The 26,062-nt window shown below is 48.4% G+C and overlaps 1 protein-coding gene across 2 annotated transcripts in view; it reads left to right on the plus strand.

Moving 5' to 3' along the window:
• Positions 1-26,062, plus strand: part of DOP1A (DOP1 leucine zipper like protein A) — a 106,529-nt gene that overhangs the window by 42,370 nt on the left and 38,097 nt on the right. For both annotated transcript variants that reach the window (XM_044292397.1, XM_044292398.1), the window contains 8 exons: positions 4,100-4,706; positions 5,458-5,732; positions 14,053-14,205; positions 14,503-14,603; positions 16,031-16,287; positions 16,482-18,447; positions 18,531-18,642; positions 25,791-25,973. In XM_044292397.1, the coding sequence (XP_044148332.1) occupies positions 4,100-4,706; positions 5,458-5,732; positions 14,053-14,205; positions 14,503-14,603; positions 16,031-16,287; positions 16,482-18,447; positions 18,531-18,642; positions 25,791-25,973 (3,654 nt within the window). The remainder of the gene's footprint in view (positions 1-4,099; positions 4,707-5,457; positions 5,733-14,052; positions 14,206-14,502; positions 14,604-16,030; positions 16,288-16,481; positions 18,448-18,530; positions 18,643-25,790; positions 25,974-26,062) is intronic.

Raw genomic sequence — 26,062 nt, forward strand, 5'->3', positions numbered from 1 at the left:
TTCCGTCCAGCCCTAATGCATTCTGAGTGGATGCGGATCCGCTCAGAATGCATCAGTCTGGCAGCGTTCAGCCTCCGCTCCGCTCAACAGGCGGACACCTGAACGCTGCTTGCAGCGTTCGGGTGTCCGCCTGGCCGTGCGGAGGCAAGCGGATTTGTCCAGACTTACAATGTAAGTCAATGGGGACGGATCCGTTTGAATATGACACACTATGGCTCAATTTTCAAACGGATCCGTCCCCCATTGACTTTCAATGTAAAGTCTGGACGGATCTATCTGAGGCTACTTTCACACTAGCAGTTCGAGCGGATCCGTTCTGAACGGATCCGCTCATATTAATGCAGACGGTGGCTCCGTTCAGAACAGATCCGTCTGCATTATAACTTAGAAAAATTTTCTAAGTGTGAAAGTAGCCTGAGCGGATCCGTTCAGACTTTACATTGAAAGTCAATGGGGGACGGATCCACTTGAAGATTGAGCCATATGGTGTCATCTTCAAGCGGATCCGTCCCCATTGACTTCCATTATAAGTCGGAACGAATCCGCTCGCCTCTGCACGGCCAGGCGGACACCCGCGTTCAGGTGTCCGCTCACTGAGCGGAGGCTGAGCGCTGGCAGGCGGATGCATTCTCAGTGGATCCGCCTCCACTGAGAATGCATTAGGGCCAGACGGCTGCGTTCAGGGCCGCTTGTGAGCCCCTTCAAACGGAGCTCACGAGCGGACACCTGAACGCAGGTGTGAAAGTAGCCTAATGCAGACTGATCCGTTCTGAACGGATCCCATCGTCTGCATTATATGAGCGGATCCGTCTAAGACGGATCCGCTCTGAATGCAAGTGTGAAAGTAGCCCAAGTTCCTGCTCATTCTGGACTTTAAAGTCCAGGAGGTAAACCCATCAGTGACTGACAGCCTTCCCTCTATGATTGTGTATACACGGATAGCTGTCAATCACTGATAGGACTAAGTCCTTGATGTCACAGCCCAGAACGAGCAGGAATTCAAATGAATAAAATACAAGTTAGACTGCATTTTTCCCACAAAACACTTCTGTTCAGAGGCTCCATTGCATATACTGCCATATTTGTTAATAATAATATAGCTGCGGCACCGTTCTTTCTGGTAACATGATGGACACCATGAGAGAGCCCCAATATGGAAAGTACGATGCTAATATCATTAAAGCACTGCAAAATATAGTAGCACTATATAAGTAAGTAAAATAAAAAATAATTAAAACTCAGTGGGGTCCATCAGTAGCATTTTTGTCCGATGGATCTAGCTCTCCGTATTGTAAAGGTATCTACACCTATGATGGTGCAGAACACTGGAAGTGACCAAGCAGATGTGAACTCAGCTAACATGGAAATTTCAGAGCCTGTCTCATGAGAAGATGACACAAGAGTTATGCAATTAAAGCTGATGAAACTGAGACTTGTGTTTCCTGAGAACGTGTGTAGTCCCAGCTTTATTCATAGCTGTGATTCATCAGTTCTGTTTTTAATGTTTTACCTTTTATAATTGATTTTTTGAGAGACATTTCAAAAATAGAGAAACATATGGTTTCCTGCAATGTTACGGCATAATTGAATCAATCAAGTCACATCTCCACATTGCCTAAATCAGATGCATGCCAATCATGTACCTTTTTCCACCATTTACTTTATTTATTTATTTATTTTTAATTCACAAAGTATTTTATAATCCTATGGTATGCACACTTTTGAGTGAAGCTTTATAGCTTATCTAGAAAACATCTCCAGGGCTTGTCTAAGAGACCAACCCATCCTACCCCCCTCTTTTCCTTTCCACCCATGTCCCCACCCCCATTTTTACCTCTCTTTTTCCGGTCATTTTATCTGATATTACAGTATTCCATCTAGTTTTTTATATATTAATATTTCATTTAACCCCCATTTTATACATCTTATATATTTTAGTGAATTATTCTATATTTATCAATTTTTATTCATTTTTATCCATCATATATTATATATTCATTCACCCCCCCCCCTTTTTTTGTCACCCATTCATTTATTCACATTATAGTACATTCTTATAAAATTATTTATTCATCTGTTCAGCTCTAATTCCATATTGCAATTATTATATATACACATGAGCCCTCCCCTTTTCCCCTTCATCATCATCCCTCTGTATAATCCTCTTCATTTTTCATATTCATTTATTCATCATATTCATCCCCATATACTTTTCACCATTATATATTGCGCTACAGCCCCCTGCCACCTATCCCCTCCCCTCTGAGTGACACGGACTCAAGCGGCACCTATCATTTCTACGACGCTTCTCCACCGTCTTCAGGAGCTTTCTCTCTTCGCCTCCCCCAGGGAGCATGTGACCGGAGGTGGTCACGTGCCCTCCGAAACTCTGGTTTCTATTGGCCGCCTCTCCCGCAGTGTTTTGAGTACCCATGACAACTGGGCACGTAAACGGGGACCTCCGGATCACGTGACCCTCCCTCCTGCCGTACATCTTCAGCATTACTGTCGGGTATTCACCCGATCCTCATCAACACACTATCGTCAGATTACATTAATAATTTAAATAAAGATCCCTACCACTGAGGCCCTCCTCTACTGTGCCCTTATGTTTATATAACAGACAAGTATTTTATATGTGTATATATCTAATAGTCACACCCACCCACCCCTCGGGCAGGGCCTTAACTCTGGTTCCCCCCCAGGGGTGCGTTTTTGGTGTTTTTTTATTCATTTATTTAAGTTCTTACACTACTGTGATACATTTGTACTTTTTTAACCTGATGAAGGGGACTTAAGATTCCCCGAAACGCGTTGTAGTCCCATGCACACTTTTTATTCCAATAAAGAATCTTATTTTTTTTTAACAGACATGCTCAAGTGGTTTTGGAGCGCTGAAGCAGGAATTCTTTTCTTTCTCCTCTGTACGCTTACACTGTCGGGTTAATGCGTTAACCCACTGATGTTGAAGCTTGCTAGACCTGTACAATAACGTCCTCCATTCTATTTTCAAGTTCCAATTACAACTGTATAAATTTCTGGAGATTAATAGCAAGATCTCTATCTAAGGGCTCATTCACATGAACATAAGCCAGTCATGCTGCGGACAGCAAATTGCTATCCCATTGACTTGAATGGATTTGCGATCCTCCATATAAGGCTCTTTTTATATGGCATTAACATCTAAAACAACTGTTTATTTTGTGTTACTGTGCAATAGTTCATCCTTGAGGTCGCAAGCTTAACGCCTTTGGTTGAACTACTCATGACATTTGCCTATGCTCTGTTCTTAAAACGTACAGTTCCTAACCTTCCCACAAGCTCAAAGTGTGAGTATGTGAGGAATAACACTATTTCTGACCTTTTTATATCACTTGTATCTGGCATTTTGTGGAAGTTTTCTGTACATGCTGAATATCTAGCTTGCAGATACCTTAGACATGGGTGGTGGAGACTATCTGACATCCATTGCACACAAAAAGTAGAGGAGAATCTCATTTCTGTCTCACAGTCACTCAAATGTATGCCCCAAGATCATGAAGGACATTACAGATAGGTACGGACCTGTATTGGTTGTGATTTTAGCATGTGCTGAGATATAAATCTCATGTAGTGCAGTCTCTTAACTGTCTCTTTGAGTCCCAGCTTAATGCTGCTGCTCACTCCTCCCTCTCTCCTCTCCAAAGACTTGTATTGACATGTGTAATATGATCCTTCAGTGGAGCATTTTTCTAAGTGAAAAGCAATTAGCAAGGGGGGGCTAGTAGAGCTAAACAGCTGATAATATATAACATAATGCAAAGTTTCTTGTGGTCCCTTGTATTATTGATTTATGTAAAGTTGTTTGAAAGTACAGTCGGCCATACATGCGATAACTGTCAGCCAAACACTTGTCAGCTACCTCTCCCAATCCTCCCTGTACACATGCATGCTGGCTTGGATGGGGTGTATTGAGATGGATGTTAATTCACATCTATATGTAAAAAATAAATAAAAAAGTTCTCCTTTTAATTTTATTTCCATATTGTTTTACAAGATCAGTCATTCCTGTTAACTATGGATTGAAGAGTTTACTGATTGCCATTCATTTGCTTCCTAGTTGTCCCCAGTTTCTGCCGAGAACCCATGTGATGTGTTTGAAGATGGTGAAAACCCTCCAAGCAGCCAATCTTCAGAGAGTGGATTTACAGAATTTGTCCAGTACCAGGAAGACAAGGCAGATGATATTGACAAGGCGCTGAATGATGGGCAAAGTGCAGCTGGCCTACACTTGGGTAGCACTTCATCAGAAACTGAAACCACATCCACTGTAGGGTCTGAAGAGACACTTGTACAACACACGTGTAAGAGTCCAAAGGGGACAGCTACACGGAGTATAAAGACCACACAAAAAACAGCAATGCAGTGTTGCTTGGAGTATTTCCAGCAGTTCCTCACAAGACTTGTTACCCTCTACATTCTTCCAAAGAGTGCTGCATCTAAGATGCTCACAGTAGAACAGCCCCCAGGAGGCCAAACAGAAGCTAAATGGGAGACAACAGCAGAAAATACTAAAGAGAAGAATACAGACAAACCTATTTCTCCAAAAGACTACCGTCCGGCCTTCATTGCTGCATGCCAGCTGTTCCTTGAATGTTCCAGTTTTCCTGTGTACATTGCAGAGGGCAGTCACCCTGTAGACATTCATTTTGATAAAGGAGAAGGGGGTAGGTTTAAGTTCTTATATTGGATTGCAGTTTCCGATTCAGAATTCACAGTGACAGTTATGCCTCCCGTGATATAACTACAATACAACATTGTCTCAGTTTATCGGCATACAAGGGAATTATAATGACAACTATCATACATCACATATACGGATTGGGCTCAGAGGCTCCGACTCTGTAGTGGCATGTAGTACAGGGCCCAAAGTCATCTAATGTGCTTTAAATTGCTTAGATAATCAGTTTCTAGAGCGCCCAGGTATATTAAGCACCCACCCCTCAGATATTGCCCTATATTAGGTTAACTCCATCCCCCACCCATTTCCCTCTCTTGAGCACCTCTCTTTTTGCCGATTGGAAGATATGAACAATTGAGCAGCCCAGTAAATAAGGCTATATCGATAATAATGTTTTTATATACATAGCCATGTGTGGGGGGTGCTGTCAGGATCAATGAGGGATTTAGGGCATCTAAAATAGTAGTAGTTCAGTCGTTGAGTAGATTTTCCAGTATGGTCCAAGATATGTCCAATGATGGAAGCTAAGTCCATTTGCTCTTCTCTGTATAATTCCCTTCTCTTCTGCATTGATTTGCTTTTAAGTTGTTGTGACTTATTGCTTATTTAATATGAAGTGTGAGGAACAGTTGCAAAAAGACATTTGGGTTGACATCTTTTTGTAGCGTTGGGAATGGTCTATGCAGTATTTGTGCATTTTTGTATATGACTGGTGTATGTTATTTCTGTTTTATTAGACTATGAGAAGGTCCAACCACCAGTGTGGCTTCAGACCCTCATGAACGCCTGCAGCGCAGCGGTGGACTTCAGCATACAGAGTGTAGCCATATCTCTTGTTATGGACCTTGTTGGCTTAACACAGTCTGTTGCAGTTGTAGCAGGAGAAAATGCTAGTAGCATGGAGGCCTCTCAGCCCTTGAGCCCAAATCAAGGCAGGGTGTCTGTTGTCATCCGACCTCCCCTCACTGAGGGCAATTTGAGGTATATGGTTGAGAAAACGGATTTCTTTAAGGTAAGTAGAATAATTTATGGATGTATGTATCCATTTTAGTGTTTGATACTTAAAGGGATTGTCTCACTTCAGCAAATAGATTTATTATGTAGACAAAGTTAAAACAAGGCACTTACTATATCGTGATTGTTCATATTGCTTCCTTTCTGTCTTGATGCGCTCCCACGGTCCTGGCCATCAGAGAGGCTGGTGCCTTTTGCTATAGTGTTTAAGCACGACCACCACTGCTTGATTGCAACATGGTCGTAACCCCTGAAAACGAGCAATGTATAATGCAATGGAAAAGTGAATCAAGGGAGCAAAGGAGGCAATATGAACAATACATTAGTAAGTGGCTTGTATTAACTTTCTCTACATCAGGGGTGCACAACTTTTTTTTTTGTCTGAGGGTCGCAGTGTTACAACGCTCTATTTCAAGGGGCCGCAATTTTAAATAAAATGTTGATTGGCGCCTATTTGCATCAGCCTATTACACAGGCCAATGTAAAGTGACTGGGGGGGAATGATCGCTATCACAGTCATTCCTCCTTCATTTAGTTACATTGTTTATCAGTAGCACATCCCTGATTACACAGAGAGATGTCCGGCACAATTATACCGGCCCGATATCATGAATGAGCTTTCCTATGGACACTTGTTCCCTGAATATCTCACAGTGTAATAGGGGCTTTCCCAGTAAAAAAGAATTTTTAACAAGTTCTTGCAGCATGGCCCCTGAAACCTAAGAGTTATACTTACCTGCTCTTGACGCTGTTTACTTGGAAGTGCATGGCTATGGTCACATGCACCTCTCCAGCCAATCACTGGCTTCAGCGGTCACAAGCAGCATGTCACTGCTGAAGCCAGTCATTGACTGGAGCAGTGTATGTGACCATGGCCATTCACTGACAGGTGAGGTGTAAAAGTGCAGGAACCTGAAGATGGAGGCAGTGGGGGCCAGGGCGGCCTGAAGCAGGTAAGTATGAATCTTCTGTTTCAGGGACCATGCTGCAGGAACTTGTTAAAAGTCATTATTACAGGAAAAGTGGCAACATTTCCTTCCTGCCACCTATTCATAAATCGGCGCTTTCCTTCACTGCAGAGGGCTGCTCTCACTGGTTATTAACACCTCCTGCCAGTTACAGGTGCCATGCAGTAATCAGTAAGCACTTTGTAACTTTGTGTTGGGACTACCAAAATAATTTTTGCAACAATTTTTCACTTGACACATAGGGCATTATAATTTATTTTCTAGTTTTATATGGGAGAAACTGTACAAAACATTTTAAAAAGTATTTCTTTTTTTCAAACTATAGCTTTTATTCTTTAAATATGCAAACTGACACCAAAATAAATTATTATAATTAGTTACCTATTTTGTGTCAGTCATTTTGTTATATAATATGTGTAGTTTCATGTAAATGGGGCGATAATGGCGCGTTTTATTTTCTTTTATGTATTTTATTATTTTTTATCTTTTTAACTTAATTTTTAATGTATTTCTGCTACAAATAATATCCCCCCCAAGAGGTCATAAAAAGACCTTTGGGGGACACTGACACTTTTTGTTAATTTTTCACTTTTTCCTTTTTATTTTTCCCTTTTATTTGCTCCATCGTGCGGCGCTGCGGGCATTAAAGGGCTTCTGTCACCCCACTAAACTTTTTTGTGTACTTATAATCCCTATCCTGCGATATTGCTATACCTTATGTTATTAGTAATTTTCATTCAGTAGATTTAGCAAAAAAAGTACTTTTGTGATATGCTAATTTACCTTTCTACCAGCAAGTAGGGCGTCTACCGGCGCAGGCGCACTGAGGGAGTGCTGAGGAGGTGAGCCTCCTTATCTCAGAGCGCCTGCGCCGAATCAACATAGGCGCGCGATTTTTGAAATGCTGACAGGGCTGGCCGGAGGAGGAGATCGCGGCTGGCCCTGTCAATCAACAAGAGGAGGGGGCGGTTTTCTGCGGCTGCTACCAGCAACTAGACGCCCTACTTGCTGGTAGAAAGGTAATTAGCATATCATAAAAGTAAGTTTGCAAAATCTACTGAACTAAAATTATTAATAACATAAGGTATAGCAATATCGCAGGATAGGGATTATAAGTAGACTAAAAAAAAAAAAAATCAGTTTAGTGGGGTGACAGAAGCCCTTTAACACAGCTGATCGCATGATCAGCTGTGTTTCTGTCCAGGACGGGGGCCGCATGCAGGCCGCGGGTTGCGCCCCCCTGCTCTACATGATAAATGGCATTTCTCGCCCATTTTCCTTGGGGGACACAGACCTTGGGTATAGCTCAGCTCCCTAGGAGGCGTGACACTAAGTAAAACTGTTAAGCCCCTCCTCCATCAGCTATACCCTCAGCCTGGAGATAGAGGCTACCAGTTTTAGCTTAGTGTCCAAGGAGGCAAGACACTCCCTGCTACTGCAGGGCTGTTTTCTCCTTGTTATTTTTACTTTTTCTTCTAATTTTGTTATTTTATTTTTTCCTAGGGATACCAGAGACGCATTAGACCTCTCTGCTCTCCCGGGGTTGAGCTGCGCCAGTGCCAACTTATCTGCACTGCTGCCTCCCCCACAGAAGCAATAGGAGGATCTGGGCAGCAATGGCTCCCCTACATCCCGCCAGCTAGGGGGTCGCCCGCACGCCAAGCCCCTCTTCCAGCTTCCTGCCACTGCGGTGCCAGTGGCTGAAGGGGCGACCCTGCTGGAAAGGACTGAGGGTGAAGACGTCGGACGGTGAGATGGCTATTCCAGCCCATACCCCGTCCCTATCTGCAGCATCTACCCCTCTGGGTAAGGGGGGCACCCGTGGTCGCTCATTCTGAGCGCTCATCTGCAGGACAATGCAGCACAGCAGCATCCTCAGCACCCCCACGCCGTTCCCCCCCACGCTGCTATCTTTCTCCCCCCCCCTCCCCCTCATTCGGGGCTGACTCCATTTTTCTCTTCTCTCTCTCCCCCTTCCCGCCGAGAACGGGGGGCGGGGCTTACGCGCGCGTCATTTTGGGGGCGGAGCTACGTTCTCCTTCACAGGAGACATTTCAAGCGCTGGAGGGGGCGGAGCTTGTTCCCCGTGCTTTCTGCTGAGGTTTCCCGCGCTTCCTCACTCCTGACAGGAAGCTGGGACACGGTGGGGGACTCTAACCTCCTGTGTACATCGCTCGGCTTCTGTGGGCGCTCTCTGCTGCTCTCTGCTGCTCACTGCTGTTCACTGCTTCTCTGCTGCTGCTGATCTGGGCCATCTCCTGACGTTCTTCTGAGGCACTGGTAGGACAGTTAACCCTCTCCTAACCCTCCTGGTCATAGCTGCTATAACCCTTTGTGGTCTCTATATTAGAGTACAACCACACTTCAGCATGTCAGATCCCACAGGTGCCCCCAAACCCTGGTACCATGCCTGTACCGCCTGTAAGGAACTTTTTCCGCGGGGGCAATCTGAGCCGCATTGCCTTGCATGTCAGGCCCCGGTGCAGGGCCCGCTTCCCGCTGCGCCCCCCGGTGCCTCTGAACCCCCTGACTGGGCTAGGTCTCTGTCTCAGGCGGTGGAAAGCCTTACACACGTAGTGGGCCGTCTCGTGGATAGACCGCCTCTCCCGCAGGCTGCCACAATCCCTGTCGCACCCGCTGGGACTACCGTTTCTGCCGCCCCCACTGGTTCCCTGCCTCCCAGCGAATCTTCCAGGGCCCGGCATACTCAGAAACGTTCAAGGGTTGAGCGCACATCTTCTCCAGATGCTTCGCTCTCTCCGCCATGCGTGCGAGCTCAGTCAAGTCTATCCTCTCAAAGGGATACGCTTTCTGAGGGAGAACTGGCGGATTCGGACGTGGACATGGACTCAGAGCTTCCGTCCAAATTGGCGTCCGCGGTGGGGCATCTTGTCACTAGCATCCGTGATACCTTTCAGCTACACGATGACCCCCCCAGCTCTGAACAGGCCGGCGTGTCCTTTCTCCGCCCCAAACAGGCCTCCAAGGTTTTTCCCATACACGCTGATTTTTCTTCTGTGGTATCCAAGGCTTGGACTCGGCCTAACGTCCGCTTTATTACACCCAAAAAGCTGGACATTTGTTATCCCTTTCCAGCGGATTCTGTGACCACGTGGACATCCCCGCCTAAGGTTGATCCTCCCGTGGCTCGCCTGTCCAAAAGCACTACTATTCCTGTACAGGACGGCAGTCTGTTGAGGACCGTCGTACGGAATCCCTCTCCAAGGCCATATTTACTGCCTCTGGTTCGGCCCTTAGACCGGTCTTTGCCTCCGCCTGGGTTGGCAAAGCGGTCTCTGAATGGGGTTTGCAACTGGAACGGGAGTTAGGGTCGGACGTCCCTGTTCAGGACCTCCGTTCCTTAGCCCAACTAATTGTTCAGGCCGGAAAATTCGTCTGTGAGGCCTCCCTTGATGCGGGTGCCCTCATTGCCCGTTCCTCTGCCCTGGCAGTTTCTGTCAGGAGGGAACTCTGGCTGAAGGTTTGGGCGGCGGACGCCGCTTCCAAACGCTCTTTGGCCGGCCTACCATTCACGGGTTCCCGCCTGTTCGGAACCCGTCTGGACGAACTTATATCAGAGGCCACGGGTGGGAAGAGTACTCACCTCCTCCAGTCCAGGCCAATGGGCGCCCCCCGTGGTCGCGCTGGTTCGTCCCATTTTCGGTCCTTTCGCAAGCCCACCGGGTCTAGACCCGCGGCCAGTTCTTCTTCCTCTGGCCCAGCCCAGGATAGACGCAAGAAGCCGTTTTTTCGGACGCAACCTACCTGGCGCAAGTCCCAGCCTGCACGGGCTCCCACAGGCCAGCAGCCCTCTGCCTGAAGGTGCGCCCCCACCCACCCGGGTGGGGGGCCGCCTTCTCCTATTCAGGAACGTATGGCGGGCCCACATCTCAGACGCATGGGCGCTCGAGATTGTATCTTGCGGATACAAAATCGAATTTGCGTCCATTCCGCCAGACCGTTTCTTCCGATCCCGTCCTCCGCGAGATCCCGTACGAGTGGCCGCCTTCTTCGCGGCCATTCACTCTCTAATGGACAAGGGTGTCGTCGCCCCCGTGCCTCCGACGGAAAGGTTCAGGGGGTTCTACTCGAACCTCTTTGTGGTTCCCAAGAAGGAAGGCTCAGTGCGTCCGATCTTGGACCTAAAACGCCTGAACCGTTTTCTCCGACTGCAGAGATTCCGGATGGAGTCTCTCAGGTCCGCAGTGGCCTCCCTGGAAAGAGGGGATTTCATGGCCTCAATCGACATTCAGGATGCATACCTCCACGTTCCGGTTGCTCCATGTCATCACCGCTTCCTGCGCTTCGCGGTGGGGGACGATCACTTCCAATTCGTCGCCCTTCCCTTTGGTCTGGCGGCGGCTCCTCGAGTGTTCACCAAGGTCCTGGCCCCTGTCTTGGCCCTTCTACGTTCAAGAAGTGTTTTTCTTCTCCCATACTTGGACGACATCCTGGTCAAGGCACCCTCCTTCTCTCAGACATCCCGCAGTGTGGAACTCACTCTGGAGACCCTGACGCGGTTCGGTTGGATTATCAACCACCCCAAATCTTCCCTTACCCCCTCCAGACGGCTGATCTTCCTGGGGATGCTCCTGGATACAGAGTTGGCGGAGGTCCGCCTTCCGTCGGACAAGCGTCTGGCCCTTCGCGGGTCGGTTCGCAGTCTCCTCCGTCATCACCGCCCTTCCCTCAGATCCAGCATGCGGTTGTTGGGAAAGATGGTTGCCTGTTTCGAAGCGGTGCCGTTCGCACAATTCCGATCCCGCACCTTTCAGAGGGCAATTCTGTCGGCCTGGGACAAATCACTGAGGAGTCTGGACAGGACCTTTCTTCTGCCTCCCCTGGCTCGGGCTTCCCTCGGCTGGTGGTTGCATATCCCTCTAAGGGGGAAGTCCTTCCGTCCACTGAACTGGCTGGTGATTACCACAGATGCCAGCTTACGGGGGTGGGGGGGGGGTTTCCCTCCCCGGTCCGTCCAGGGCGTTTGGTCTCTATCGGAGTCCAGACTTCCAATCAATATTCTGGAACTGAGGGCGATTCTTCTGTCCCTCAGACACTGGACCCATCGGCTGAGGGGCCACCCTGTTCGGATCCAATCGGACAATGCCACGGCTGTGGCATACATAAACCATCAGGGAGGCACTCGCAGCGATGCAAGAGGTGACCCTCATTCTCCTCTGGGCGGAGACGCACGTGCCGGCCTTATCTGCGATTTACATCCCGGGGGTGGACAACTGGGCGGCGGATTTCCTCAGCCGGTCCACCATCGACCCGGGAGAATGGTCCTGCACCCAGAGGTGTTCGAAGCCCTTTGTCTTCGCTGGGGTCGCCCCGACGTGGACCTCATGGCCTCCAAATTCAACCACAAGGTCCCCCTATACCTGGCCAGGGCACGGGACCCGAAGGCATACGGCGCCGACGCGCTCGTCCTTCCGTGGCGCGAATTCTCCCTTCTGTACGTCTTTCCTCCTTTTCCCCTCCTGCCACGGGTTCTTCGGAGGATCGCGGCAGAGGGCGTCCCCGCGATTCTAATCGCCCCGGATTGCCCCCGCCGGTCTTGGTACGCCGACCTAATGTTGCTGTTGGCAGACGCACCGTGGCCACTGCCCTCCAGGGAAGACCTTCTCTCTCAGGGACCGATCTTCCACGAGCATTTAGGCTCGCTACGTTTGACGGCGTGGCTATTGAGACCGCCGTCTTAACGCGACGGGGTTTCTCCGCGGACGTAGTCCGCACCATGATCCGGGCTCGTAAGCCCGTATCCTCTAGGATCTACTATCGGGTTTGGAGGTCCTATCTGGGGTTCTGTGAGTCCCGGAGCATCCCACCTCTCCGGTTTTCTCTTCCCACAATCCTGTCCTTCCTCCAGTCGGGTCTGGACCTGGGGCTGTGCCTCAGTTCTCTGAAGGGTCAGATTTCGGCGCTGTCTATTCTTCTCCAGCGTCCCCTGGCCCCTCTAGGGCCAATTAAGACCTTTTTACAAGGGGTGGCTCACTCTGTTCCGCCGTACCGCCCTCCAGTTCCTTCCTGGGACCTGAATGTGGTGCTCTCGGCGCTCCAATCAGCCCCCTTCGAGCCTTTACGGGAGGTCTCCCTTCGCCTTCTGTCCTGCAAGGTCATCTTTCTTGTGGCCGTCACGTCTCTCCGACGGGTGTCGGAGTTAGCGGCTCTTTCTTGCTCCGAACCTTTCCTGATCTTCCACCAGGATAAGGTTGTGCTTCGGCCTGTCCCGACTTTCCTGCCAAAGGTGGTCTCCGCCTTTCACATCAATGAGGACATCGTCCTTCCGTCGCTCTGTCCCTCTCCTTCCCACCCCAGAGAACGGGAACTGCACCGTCTGGATGTGGTCAGGGCGTTGAGGATTTACTTGGAGGTCACCGGGTCCTTTCGGCGCACGGACTCCCTGTTTGTGGTTCCGGAGGGTTCGCGCAAAGGGTTGGCGGTCTCCAAGGTGGCTATTGCCCGTTTCATTAAACTGGCGGTGTCTGAGGCTTATCGAGCCAAGGGCAGACCTCCGCCTTTCGGCGTCACTGCTCATTCCACCAGAGCAGTCGGAGCTTCCTGGGCGCAGAGGCATCGGGCCTCGGCTGAACAGTTGTGCAAAGCAGCCACTTGGTCCTCTCTGCACACTTTCACAAAGTTCTATAGGGTGCATACGCATGCATCAGCGGATGCTGCTTTGGGCCGCCTGGTTTTGCAGGCAGCGGTTTCCTGATGCTCTGGTGGTGTTCCGCCTTGGGTTTGTGGTCCCTCCCTTCTTGGACTGCTCTTGAACATCCCAAGGTCTGTGTCCCCCAAGGAAAATGGGCGAGAAAAGGAGATTTTTGTATAACTTACCAGTTAAATCTCTTTCTCGCTCTTCCTTGGGGGACACAGCACCCACCCTTCTGTGTTTGGTTACAGGGTTATGGTCTGGCGCCCCGTTGGGTTGCTGGCTGGTTGTTTCCGTTATTGGTTGTTATCCTTTCACTACTTGGACACGCAACTGGTAGCCTCTATCTCCAGGCTGAGGGTATAGCTGATGGAGGAGGGGCTTAACAGTTTTACTTAGTGTCACGCCTCCTAGGGAGCTGAGCTATACCCAAGGTCTGTGTCCCCCAAGGAAGAGCGAGAAAGAGATTTAACTGGTAAGTTATACAAAAATCTCCTTTTTCTGAAGTGAGACAACCACTTTAATATTGGTTATGTTTCAGGGCACCTACCCTACATGGCGGTTTACTTCAAAACGCATTTTGGAGGTGACCTCTTTAAGTATTCACATCACAAATGAAATGTGTCCTAATCCCAGATAACCTCATCTGCTGTTTTACTGCATCTGTTACAACCCTGTTCTCTTTGGACCATGTGCAGAATGTGGCTATAACACTTTGGCAGCAGCTGGGTGACAGGACGCCACAACACCATCAAAGAAGTGTGGAGCTCTTCTATCAACTGCACAACCTGGTCCCATCCTCCAGCATATGTGAGGATGTCATCAGCCAGCAGCTGACACACAAGGATAAGGTACGTCTTTCACTTACATTCTGTAGTCATAACAATTTAAATAAGATATTCTTCCAGTTTTGGACTGGTCATGTGGAATCTGGCCATCCATTCTGCTCTTTATCTGTATTTCCCAGCTCTAAATTTTGTGTAACAGGCACTCAGCTGATGTTTTGCAGTAGACCTTGCCTTACGTGAAGCATTGTTACCATGTGATTATATGAATAGTTTTATTATCAATATACTGGATACTTATATACTTACTGACTACTAGGCCCTCAGATTTAAATTTTACCCCTTCCTTTATTTTTTTCACAGAAAATTAGAATGGAGGCTCATGGTAGATTTGCAGTCCTGTGGCACCTCACCAGGGACCTTCACATCAACAAGTCCTCATCCTATGGCCGTACTTTTGACAGGTTTGTGATACTTTTCTAATTGATAATGCAGTGTTGAGAAGCACAAACAAAAAAAAATGAACCACCTGCAAGTTCTGAAGAAATGGTATACAGGAGCGTAATATATCACTGGTAACTTTCTGTGAGACCTACAAGATGGGTTGTCTTACATGGACGTCTGTTCAGGTGTGGCTACAGAGAACACATAGCCAGGTGTGGCTGCCTCCTGCAAAAGATGCTGCTCAATGCGGATTAGAAAAGTTGGCTTTGTTTTAAAGGGAATCTGTCACCATGAAAATGCTGTGTAATCTGCAGACAGCATGTTAAAGAGCTGGAGGAGCTGAGCAGATTTGTAAACATTTTTGTGGGGACAAATTCAGCAAAACCTGTAAATTATTCATTTAAAGGGGATATCCAATGAGTTATGGAAACAAATGAGAATCAGACATCATATAGTAGATGACAATATAACTAACAAAGCTAGAACCAGCCCTGTACCTCACATGGATCCAGGGATTTCCTATTCATTGCTCAGCTAGATTTGTATCAAGCTGACAGCTCAAGGGGAGTGTCTTTTCTGCTGCAGCTCAGGGGGGGTGTCCATGGTCTCCCTATCACCGCTCGGGAGGCAGCTGAAGGATGAAACTGAGCATGTGTGGCCATCTCAGTGAGCCAGTCAAAGAAATAAGAGAAAGAACAAACAGCAGGTGGCGCTATACAGATACATTTTATTGAATAACTCAGTAGCTATGCAAAATTTCTAATTACATACAAAAGTATTCAGATCCAGGTGTTGGTTTGAAAACTGCTGAATATTTTTCATGGGACAACCCCTTTAAATTCCTACTTAATCTGGACTTTGAAGGCAAGGAGGCGATCCTATCAATGTATACCCTCATAGAGGGAAGGCCGTCAATCACTGATAGGACCGCCTCCTTGACTTCAAAGCCCAGAATGAGCAGAGATATATATGTATAAATTAAAGGGGTTGTCTTGGAAGAGAGACTGGAAATGGCACATGCACATTGCGCGCCATGTCTCCTTATACAGCTGACTGGCGTGGATGCCAGGTGTCAGACCCTTCCCGATCGGATATTGAGGACCTAGGTCATCAATAGTAAAAGCCCGGACATACTCTTTAAAGTTTAGCTGAGTCTTTTCCTACAAAACGATATATCCATCTGCTCACCTCCTACTGCTCTATAACATGCTGCCTGCAGATTACAATGCATTTTTATAGTGACAAGTTTCTTTCAAAAAATCGTCTTTGTGAAAGAACCCCTAACTGTATCAGTAGTAATTTGCTATTTTTTGGATTAGTCACATAGATCGAAAGCTACAGCAATAAATTAGTGGCGTTCTTCAAAAAGTTTCTAATTTGCCATACCATTGTATGGTGTCCATCTCCACCTTGTGGTGTCTTATTGGTTACTTATTGTCATTTGCAGGTCATTATTTATTATGCTGGACAGTCTGAATAGCTTAGATGGCTGCACATCTTCTGTGGGTCAGGCCTGGTTACATCAAGTACTACAGAGACATGATATTGCTAGAGTCCTTGAACCACTCCTACTTCTGCTCCTCCATCCTAAGACACAGCGTGTATCTGTACAGCGAGTCCAGGCTGAGAGACACTGGAGTAAATCATCTCGACACTTAGAAGAAAGCCGGAAAGTCTTCAGTAAGGCATCTAACAATAATGATGGTATGTATAACCTGCTAGTGAAATGTGTTCAATGTACTATCTTTTATACGTGACTCGTTGAGTGCTTCTGGTTGTATAGTGGGATACACCCGTTTTATACCTTTAATGTCACACCATGTAATTAGTAATTTGGTCTGCATGAAGTCTTGTTATTTATATTAATATATTAATATATTTTTTGTACGTTCTTGCAGCTTTTCCCAGCTCTCGGATATGTTCTGGGGCCAGATCTAAACAGGTTCTCATGGACGAGATGGAGAACTTTAGCCTTACGGTCAATCCTTTGAGTGACCAGCTTTCACTGCTGAGTACAAGCAGTGAGACCATCCCAATGGGAATATCGGACTTTGAGCTTCCAGATCAGCAGATAGAAAACCTGCAAAGCTCAGATTCTGGTTGTTCGCAGTCTTCAGTGGGAGATGAGGTGGATGCTGAGAGTTTGACAGCTCAAGATAACTGTCCAGTCTCTAGAGAGGACTCTGTTGAGGAGATAGTTCAGCAAGTTATCACTGACCTGATCTGCAGCGTTCTTAGAAATGTTGATGAAGATCCAGAATCAAATTACTCTGATGCTGATCAGGTAGATACATCTGAGAGAATAAATGTATGCAACACAGTAGCGGATGAAGCACCTCACAGTGAGTTAGAGGTTCCTCAAGCAAATGAAAATAACCTCTTCGTTAGAGATCCATCTAACTTTCTGTCCGTGTCTGCAGAGGATGGCATTGAAAGCTTGGCCAATGCCATAACCAGAAACCTGTCTTCTCCATCAATTATCGCTCAGCAGATACCTGCAGAATTTAATTCCAACATGATGGGGGGACAACACCGAAAACGAAGTCACAGTAGCATCCAGTTTAATTTTAAAGGTAAAGGGACAGAAAAGGACCCAAGTGGTAAAGAAGGGGGCAGTAAAGCAACAGGCGCAAAACCAAAAGTAAAAATGCCCAGAAGGAAAGATGAAGACAAGAAAAAGGGCCAACATGAAAAGTCAAAGCAGACAAATGTTTTTTTCAGTGATGGACTAGATTTGGAGAACTGGTATAGTTGCGGGGAAGGTGAAATCTCAGAAATTGAAAGTGATGTGGGTTCTCCCGGAATGCATAAATCCCCCCATTTCAACATCCACCCTCTTTACCAGCATGTGCTCTTGTACCTCCAGTTATATGACTCCTCCAGGACATTATATGCTCTATCTGCTATAAAAGCCATATTAAAAACCTGCCCAACTGTGTTTGTAAGTGCTATATCCACCACCAGTGTGAACAATGCATACACTCCTCAGTTATCTTTGCTCCAGAATCTTTTAGCGAGGCATCGGATTTCTGTCATGGGGAAGGACTTTTACAGCAGTATTCCCCTGGACTCTAATCACAGTTTCCGAAGCTCCATGTATATTGAGATTCTTATTTCATTATGTTTGTACTTTATGAGAAGCCATTACCCTACGCATGTGAAGGTTTTGCAACAAGATCTCATGGGCAACCGTAACATGCAAATGATGAGCATCGAAATCTTGACCTTGCTGTTTACAGAGTTAGCAAAGGTCATCGAGAGCTCAGCTAAGGGCTTTGCCAGCTTTATCTCTGACATGTTGTCCAAATGCAAAGTTCAGAAAGTGATCCTCCACTGTTTACTGTCTTCAATATTCAGTGCCCAGAAGTGGCACAGTGAGCGCATGGCAGAGAAGAACATAATGGCCATTGAAGAAGGCTTTTCTGAAGACAGTCTCATAAATTTTTCTGAAGATGAATTTGACAATGGTAGCACACTACAGTCTCAATTATTAAAGGTCCTTCAAGGTCTTATTGTCCTAGAACATCGCGTCTTGACTGTGCCGGAAGACAATGAGGGGGGCTTTGATTTTGTAATAAATGATCTGGAGCACATTAACCCTCAGCAGCCAATGACCTCTTTACAATATATGCACTCGCAACCAATCACATTCCAGGGAATGTTCCTCTGTGCTGTGATCAGGGCTTTACACCAGCACTATACATGTAAAATGCACCCGCAGTGGATCGGACTCATCACATCCACCTTGCCTTACATGGGGAAGGTCTTGCAGAGAGTAGTGGTTTCAGTGACGTTACAACTTTGTAGAAACCTTGATAACTTAATACAGCAATACAAGTATGAAAGAGGATTGTCCGACAACAGGTAGGTGTGTGCCAAAGCTGCCATTTTTATGTTTGTCCTATTTCTGGAAGCATTAGGAGTTTACTTTTCTGTATGCTTTTCAGGCCTCACTGGATGGCGTCATTCATCCCACCCGATCTGATACTGACTCTATTGGAAGGCATTACAACAATTATCCACTATTGCCTGCTTGATCCTTCTGCTCAGTACCACCAGGTAAAGAGAACCTATCAAGATTATCTTAGTGTACTGTGTAAGAAAAGTCACTTTAAATAGTGATGTCTAAAACTGAGACGTGCCGGGTTTTGTAAAGATTCTATGATAATGTGAAGATTTTTTTAATATATTCTTAAAATTGTACAATTAGTGTTCTTTTCTACAATCACTGTTGCTAAGCTGAAGGAAAGGAAATACAGCAACTTGCTAGATCTTATAAGGAATCTCATAGTCTTTTTGTCAGATACCCCTTCTTCACATAGGAGAAGCCTACTTACCTGATCCCTGCCGCACACCAGTCCCCACTGGTAAACTTCCTGTTTGATGGGGGTCACGTGGCTGCTGCCACAATGGTGATGTGTCCCCCATGCATCACATGAGCCCTGTCAAACAGGACTTTTACCAGTGGCGACCGTGGTGGGGGAATGAAGGATCCGAAACCCAGCAGCAGGGAGCAAGTAAGTATACTTCTGTCTTCAGGTCCAACGATATGGGGAGGTCTGGCCAAAAGACCCCCGAACGTGGACAGTCCCTTTTAATTCCCTTTCACAGAGCTAGGTGCAATTATCAGGAATGAACGCTCCTACGAACACTCATTCACAATAATTGCCTTGTGTAAATATGCCACTAATCACCCAGTGACTGAGCAACTGCTCACTTGTCAGGTGATCAAATCTTTCAGGCGGAACCAAAAAAATCCTTTTGTCGGCAGTACATCACCCTCTGTAAACAGCGCTTTGCTGCCAACAAACAAGGAAACTGTATGGGGACAAGCAGCCGTAGTAATGATTGCTCTGCCCCACACATCCCCGAACATTGCTGCAGTATTGGGAACGAACGTACGTTCCCGGTCATTGCCCCCCTCTATCAGCCCATGTAAATCTGTCAGATGTTCTTTCTAAATGACATCAGTGGGCACCAATTGTATGTACATTAAGGTACCTCTAGCCCCGACTGGCTGGAAGGTACAAATTAGTTATCTTCGTAACATGCTAGTGGCAAAAAGAGTAACAACCGTGCCGTGAAACCTGGCCAGTTAGGCCGGCAGCACTTTAATCTGCAAAAGTATGACAAAATGAAAATTATGGCAAGAAAAAAGTAAGTGGCCCAGCGCTGGAATAAGAATCCGTGTCACTCCTTTATGCTGCCAGCATAAACCTGGGGAGATTCCTTATAATGCCTGTGTGCAGTTCTGAAACCGTTTTGTATTGCTTCAGTGCTAAAAAAAAAAGAAGACACTATTCTGCAATTACTTTTGACGTATACACCTTTCTCGTGCATGGCATTGGGGGACACAGCACCATGGGTATATGTCCAACTACCACTAGGAGGCACTAGACACAAAAAGTGTTGGCTCCTCCCAGGTGGGCTATACCCTCTCCACAGGCACGAGGCTATTCAGTTTTAGTCTAGTGTCCGTAGGAGGCAGACCTGTCCTGCTTTTTTGCAGGTTCTGCTGTTTATTTTTATTCTTTTTCTTTTTTTCTCTCTTCCGCAGGTCGGTTTTTTCCACCGTTATACCTGCTGCAGGCTGGGGCTCCATCGTGTTCCACTTTAGTTGCCCCCCCTGCGGGCGCGTACTTCGGTACCATCGCCGGTCACCCAGTCCCCACGGACTGCATCCGCAGTGGCTTGCCGGCATTCCCACGGTTCCCGTGTTGAGTCTGCCGAAGGGGTGACCGTGCTGCGCCCGAAGACAACGGATGGTGAGTATACTCCCCTGTCCCTGTGTCCCTGCCCCAGGGTTAGGTTCCCTTCTGTGGCCAGGGGGATGGGATCCACCTTAGCTGGGGGTCCTGGGGAGCCTCTTCTTTCCTCCTAGCCAACCCCCCCCCCCCCCCCCCCCCTCCTGGGGGGGTTTATATTCATGGTTTTTCCTCCCTTCTTTTTCCCCCTCGGTTGGTCTTTTCTCTCCTCCCTGGCCACACAGTCTCTCCCTGGCTTCCCCGCTACTTTAGTCCCCGGCTTCTGCCGGGACTAGGCCTCATCTTCTATGGCCTGTCCCCGGCTCCCAGGTGCTCCGTTTGCCCTGATCTGCCTATCCCCAGGTGTCGCTTCTCCCCCCCTACCCTACTCACCTATTTTTATGGTCCGGTGGGCCCTCTGTCGGCCGCGGTTTCCCCCGCCCCCCTTGCTCCATTCCCGGCCGCATCATAAATCGAGGCCCCGGCTTTTGGGCCTGCTAGGCCGCAATCTTCCCGGCCCCTCCCCCTTGCTTCCCGGGCTTTTCTGAGCCCCGCCCGGCCCTCGGGAGGAGCTATCTCCTCTCCCTTTCCTGGGCTAACGTGTTTTTTCTGTTGGAGGGGGTGGTTAACCCCTCGATTGTTTCATGTCCCCTGCAGCCCTACTGACCACCTCTTTTTAGGGAACAAGCTGCTGCTGCTGCACCTCTTTGGGGGACCACTGCGTCCGGGTCAGGATAGACAGCCTCTGCTGGCTGCTTTTTGAGCATCTCTTCTCCCAACAGCTCCTCGGTCGCCACGTGTTTTCACGTGCGTCCGCTGTCTACAATGGCTGCCATGTGGTCAGCCTGTCCCTGCTGGTGTGCAGTACCTCTTCCCAGATCCCATTGTTTTCCCTGAACAATCTTTTTGTGTAGGTTCCCCATGAATGGGTCCCTCCGTGTCAATGCCATGGGAACCTTGGCCGACTCTCCCTAGCAGTGTCGCTGGCACGCTACCAACCCAAATTGCGGCCACCTCTGCCCTCCAGGGTCCTCCCTGCAGATGGGGCATACTCAGTTAGGGGTACCTGCACCCGGGTTCGGCGAGGGGTAGCTCACAGTACACCCTCGGGTGGTCTCAACGGGGTCCCACCCCTCCTCGGCATCCTCGGATCCCCCCCAGGACAGGCCTGAGGCTGGTGACGAATCCTTCCTGTCACCCCATCCGTTGCCTCTGGGGACACATCTGCACCGATTCCCTCGGAACAGAGCATCAGGAGGTCTTCCTCCATATAGAAGCCCTCTGGGAGGTCAAGACTACGTGCACAGAGGAACCTCTCCTACCTAAACAGGGTTGGTATCACCTCTAGTGGATTTTCGGATGGTGCTCCCCTGACCGCACAGGTATTCAACCGCACAGGTAAGGCAGCCGTCCCCGTGTTTAGCATACTGAGTCACCTACCCGGTGTCTGATACGTACGCCTTCTCCTTAACAGGGGGGTTCCTGCACCACTGCCATAGGCTGTCCCTGACAAGCCTTCCTGGTTCCCCTATACCAGGGGTTATCCCTCTACACATTTGAGAGTGTTTCCGTGGGGTCCCCATCCTGGTGTTGGTGTTCGCCACTCTACCTCATTACTGGGAGTTCCTGTTCTGGGCAAGCGGTTAGCTCGGCTATCGCCTCCTGTAGGTTGGTGAGTTCAGAGCAATTGTACAGCCGCCTTGCCCCTTTGCTTAGGTAGTGTACCTACAGAAGCCATTACTCCTGGCTGGCTCTATGGTGTTCCATACAGCACTATTTCTCCCTTCCGGGTGAGATATACAGGCCGCTTCAATTGCCGTTGCAATTGCACCTGTCTGTTCCCAGCCACTTTGCTCCTGTCATAGGTGGAGTACCTACACCATCTCCTGATGCTGTAGCCGATTCCCCTGGCTGGCGCTATGGTGTTCCATGCGACACTATTTCTCCCTTCCTGGGAGAGATACAGGCTGCCTTTGATTGCCGCTGCAATTGCGCCTGTCTGTTCCCAGCCAATTTGCTCCCTTCACAGGTAGAGTACCTACGCCATCTCCGGTGCTGTAGCCGATACCCCTGGCGGGCTCTGTTGTGTTCCATGCGGCAACATTTCTCCCTACGGGCGGAATGTAGAGGCCACTTTCAATTGCCTTAGAATTGCCCCTGTCCGGTTCAGTTACCTGTCTGTTCCCTGCCGCCTTGATCCCTTAACAGGTGGAGTACCTGAGCCATCTCCGGATGCGGTAGCCGTTCCTCCTGTCCGGCTTTATGGTGTTCCATGTGGCATTTTCTTTCCTTACAGGACGAGATATTGAGGCCTCCTCCAATTGCCGTGGCCATTGCACCTACCTCATCATAGTGTGCACCAAACGGCCATCTTACTCCCTTCATGGGTAGAGTCCCTGAACCGTCTCCGATGCTGCAGCCGTTCAACCTGTCTGGCTTCTAGGGTGTACTATGCGGCCCTGTTTCTGTTGCCATTGCACCTACCTGATTGTGGTGTGCACCTGTCTTGTTCTTTGTGGTACCGTGCGGCCCTACTGGGTTCCATTCTTAACGCGGTTGCTGTTGCACCTCTCTGGGTCTAGGGTGCACCATGCGGCCACATTGCTTCGATCTTAAATGTAGTTCCTCTAACACAGCCATATTTCTACTTTACAGGTTGTGTACCTGTACCCTCCGAATGCTGTCTCATTCCCAGATGCTGTGGCTATGTTTCCACTCTCCTTAGTTGGCAACATGCAGCCACTTTACCCATATTTTAGGCGTGTGTTTGTAGTACCCCAAGTGCTGGGCCCTGTGGTGCGGTCTGTAGCTCAGACAGTTTCTGTATTACTGGGTGTTTTCTGCCCACGAGTTCTAATCTGTGCTGCGGTTGTTGGTTCCATCCATTTGGTTCTTCCATACATCTGCCACTCCTTTACTGTCGCGCTCATTGGTCTCCTTGTACCTCTCAAGGCACTGTCTGCACCAGGCCCCCTTCGTTCAGCATGTGCATGGTTACCATGTCTGGCAGGTGTGGGCCAGCCCAACCCCCACCTTATCGGTCTACTGCTACTTCTGGTAGCTCCAGTATATGACCGATCTGTCTGATCCGGCGGGTGGTCCTCATTCAACCACGCTCCCTACTCCGTGGCCAGGTGGTTGTTGGCCTTTGTGCTGTAGTTGCTCTTGCCTTCTCTTTACGGTACTACGGTATGCTGTGCTCCGCGTTACCCCATGTTATAGGGGAGTTCTCGCGTTGTTTCCTAATTGCTGAGCGGCCCATTCCTGGTGAAGTACAAGGATCTCCACTGGATCTTCTACCTTGTTTGGACACGTAGCTGGTGGCATCGGCCGCGGTTGCGGTTTTCTGTCATCGTTGGATGTCCTGCCACACGGAATCCTTCTGGGTCCACGGTTTTTATCATTGCTGGACGTCCTCCCTGACGGGTCAAGGACAGGACCTCTGAGCGCCACACACACCTGTCTGAATTTTCAGCTGATTGCTCTGGTATCGGACAGGGCCCCGTAGTTCCTTCTGGGTCCAGGTGTTTTCGGTATTCCCTTGTATTTTCTGCTTAGTTGTGCTACATGGCGAAGGGGCAGTCCTCTTGGACCTTGCCGTCGTCTGCACCTGTCTGGTACTTTCTCCCCCCTGGAAGTTTTCTGTATGCCGGTCGCAGCTGGTTTCTACATTTCTATGTAGGCTACCCCGGTTTTTTCATGGCGACTTCTGCATTCCTTATGCATATGGATGTCTGTCGTTTTGTGGTACATCCCGAGCTGCTGTACTTGCCCTCTCTGGGACAATGTTTAAGGTTTGCTGGTCAATATTCTTGGTACGGCTAGTTGTCCATGGCCAATGCCCCTTCCCCTATGGTGGTTTCTTTTCGCCTTTCCTGGATATTCTGGCTTGCGTTGTCTTCTGGTGGTTCAGCTCCTGGTTCCTTGTGAGCCCATACTGGGTACTCCTTTCGGGAGTCCCTGTTCATTTGAGGTCCTCTTTGGATTTGTCTCTTTTTTTCCATCCTCCCACGTCAAGTACCTGGTATTGAGTGGTTTAGTGCTGCGGTTTGCAGTTTCACCGTATGGTCTCCTTCGGGAGGGACCTCCTCCTGTTGTAGGACCTTTCCTCTTTAGGTTTTTTGGAGTGCTCTCCTTCTACTCCCATGTCTCTCAGTCCAGTGTGTCCTGCCGAGGTTGCCTGGCCTGTATTTGGCTTCTTTTTTCCATGATACTTCACATGCCCAGAGTTTCCTCTGGTCTTACGCTTCACGGTGATATCTTGTTTTCGGAGGCTTGTGCCTCGTCTCCTGTTTTTGGGGACGCAGGAGCTATCGTTCTTTTCCTGGTTTTTTACCTACAACCCCCTCCTTCTCCAGGGTTGGCGGTTTCCTCTAGCAGCCTTGGGTTTTCACCTACACCTTTTCACCTACATGGGGCGCTTAGCTTCTTTCCTGGCCTTGCGGTGAGGGGAGTCCCCTCCCTTCACATGTGAGCCTTGCTATGGCTTCCCCCACTCGTTTGGTTTTCAGTGCTTCCCTGTTTCGTTTCTCCCCTGGCCTTTCAGGGGATGGCCACATGTTTTTTGGGTCTGAGACAATGTAGAGCGTTGGGTAGTTTCACCACACGGTGCTGTCCTAATTTTTTCTCCAGCCCTTGGCTGCGCTCTGTTTCCTTTTGCCACCTTCTTGCATTTGGGATTTTCTTCCAGTCATTTGTCCTGGGGTGCTGGCAGTCTTCCCTGCTTCTTCTGAGGTTTCTTCCTTGTTATGGAACCTCTTGCCCATCTCGTGTTTTTTCCCGTTGGGTCACATGGTTCTCCTGCACCTGTATGCCCAACCGGTGGCGCGTCTCTTCTTTTCCCTCCCTCAGGGACTGCTTTGGGACGTCCCATGGTGCTGTGTCCCCCAATGCCATGCACGAGAAAATTGGATTTTTTGTACTCACCGTAAAATCCTTTTCTCGTAGTAGGCATTGGGGGACACAGATCCCACCCTATGTTTTTTCTTCCGCTTCTCCGGGCTGGTCTCTTGATCTTTCCCGGTACGGGAGTTGTTGGTTCCTTGCTTTTCTTCTCTCTCCTACTGCTTTTGGTACAAACTGAATAGCCTCGTGCCTGTGGAGAGGGTATAGCCCACCTGGGAGGAGCCAACACTTTTTGTGTCTAGTGCCTCCTAGTGGTAGTTGGACATATACCCATGGTGCTGTGTCCCCCAATGCCTACTACGAGAAAAGGATTTTACGGTGAGTACAAAAAATCCAATTTTTGTATGTACAATTCACGCTCAAATCTTTTGTGGCGCAGATGAAATAAGTAACCCATGACCGCAGGATCTGACCACATACATTCTAGTAGTCTGTAACCAATGGGACACACAGATATGCTGCCAAACTCGGTAGAGTATTTGTATTCTAGAATATTTGCAGATATGCCTTTCAAATGTTCTACAAAGAAATGTCCCTCTTATACCTCCCGTGCTACAGCTCATGGTCAGCGTAGATCAGAAACATTTGCTGGAAGCCCGCAGTGGAATCCTTTCTATACTCCACTTAATAATGTCATCAGTCACCCAGCTATGGAGTATTCTGCATCAAGATGACTCTTCCGAGAAGAACTTTTCAGCAGCGGCCGCCTCGGTCACCACTATCAACCTTGGCTCCACAAAGGTAATAGTCTGAAGAGGTCAGCCATGTTATGCCTGACATTTTTTACTTTTATATAATCCAGTGCTCTGGTAATTCAATTCATTGGATTA

The sequence above is a fragment of the Bufo gargarizans genome, chromosome 4, assembly GCF_014858855.1.
Source record: "Bufo gargarizans isolate SCDJY-AF-19 chromosome 4, ASM1485885v1, whole genome shotgun sequence".
NCBI lineage: Eukaryota > Metazoa > Chordata > Amphibia > Anura > Bufonidae > Bufo > Bufo gargarizans.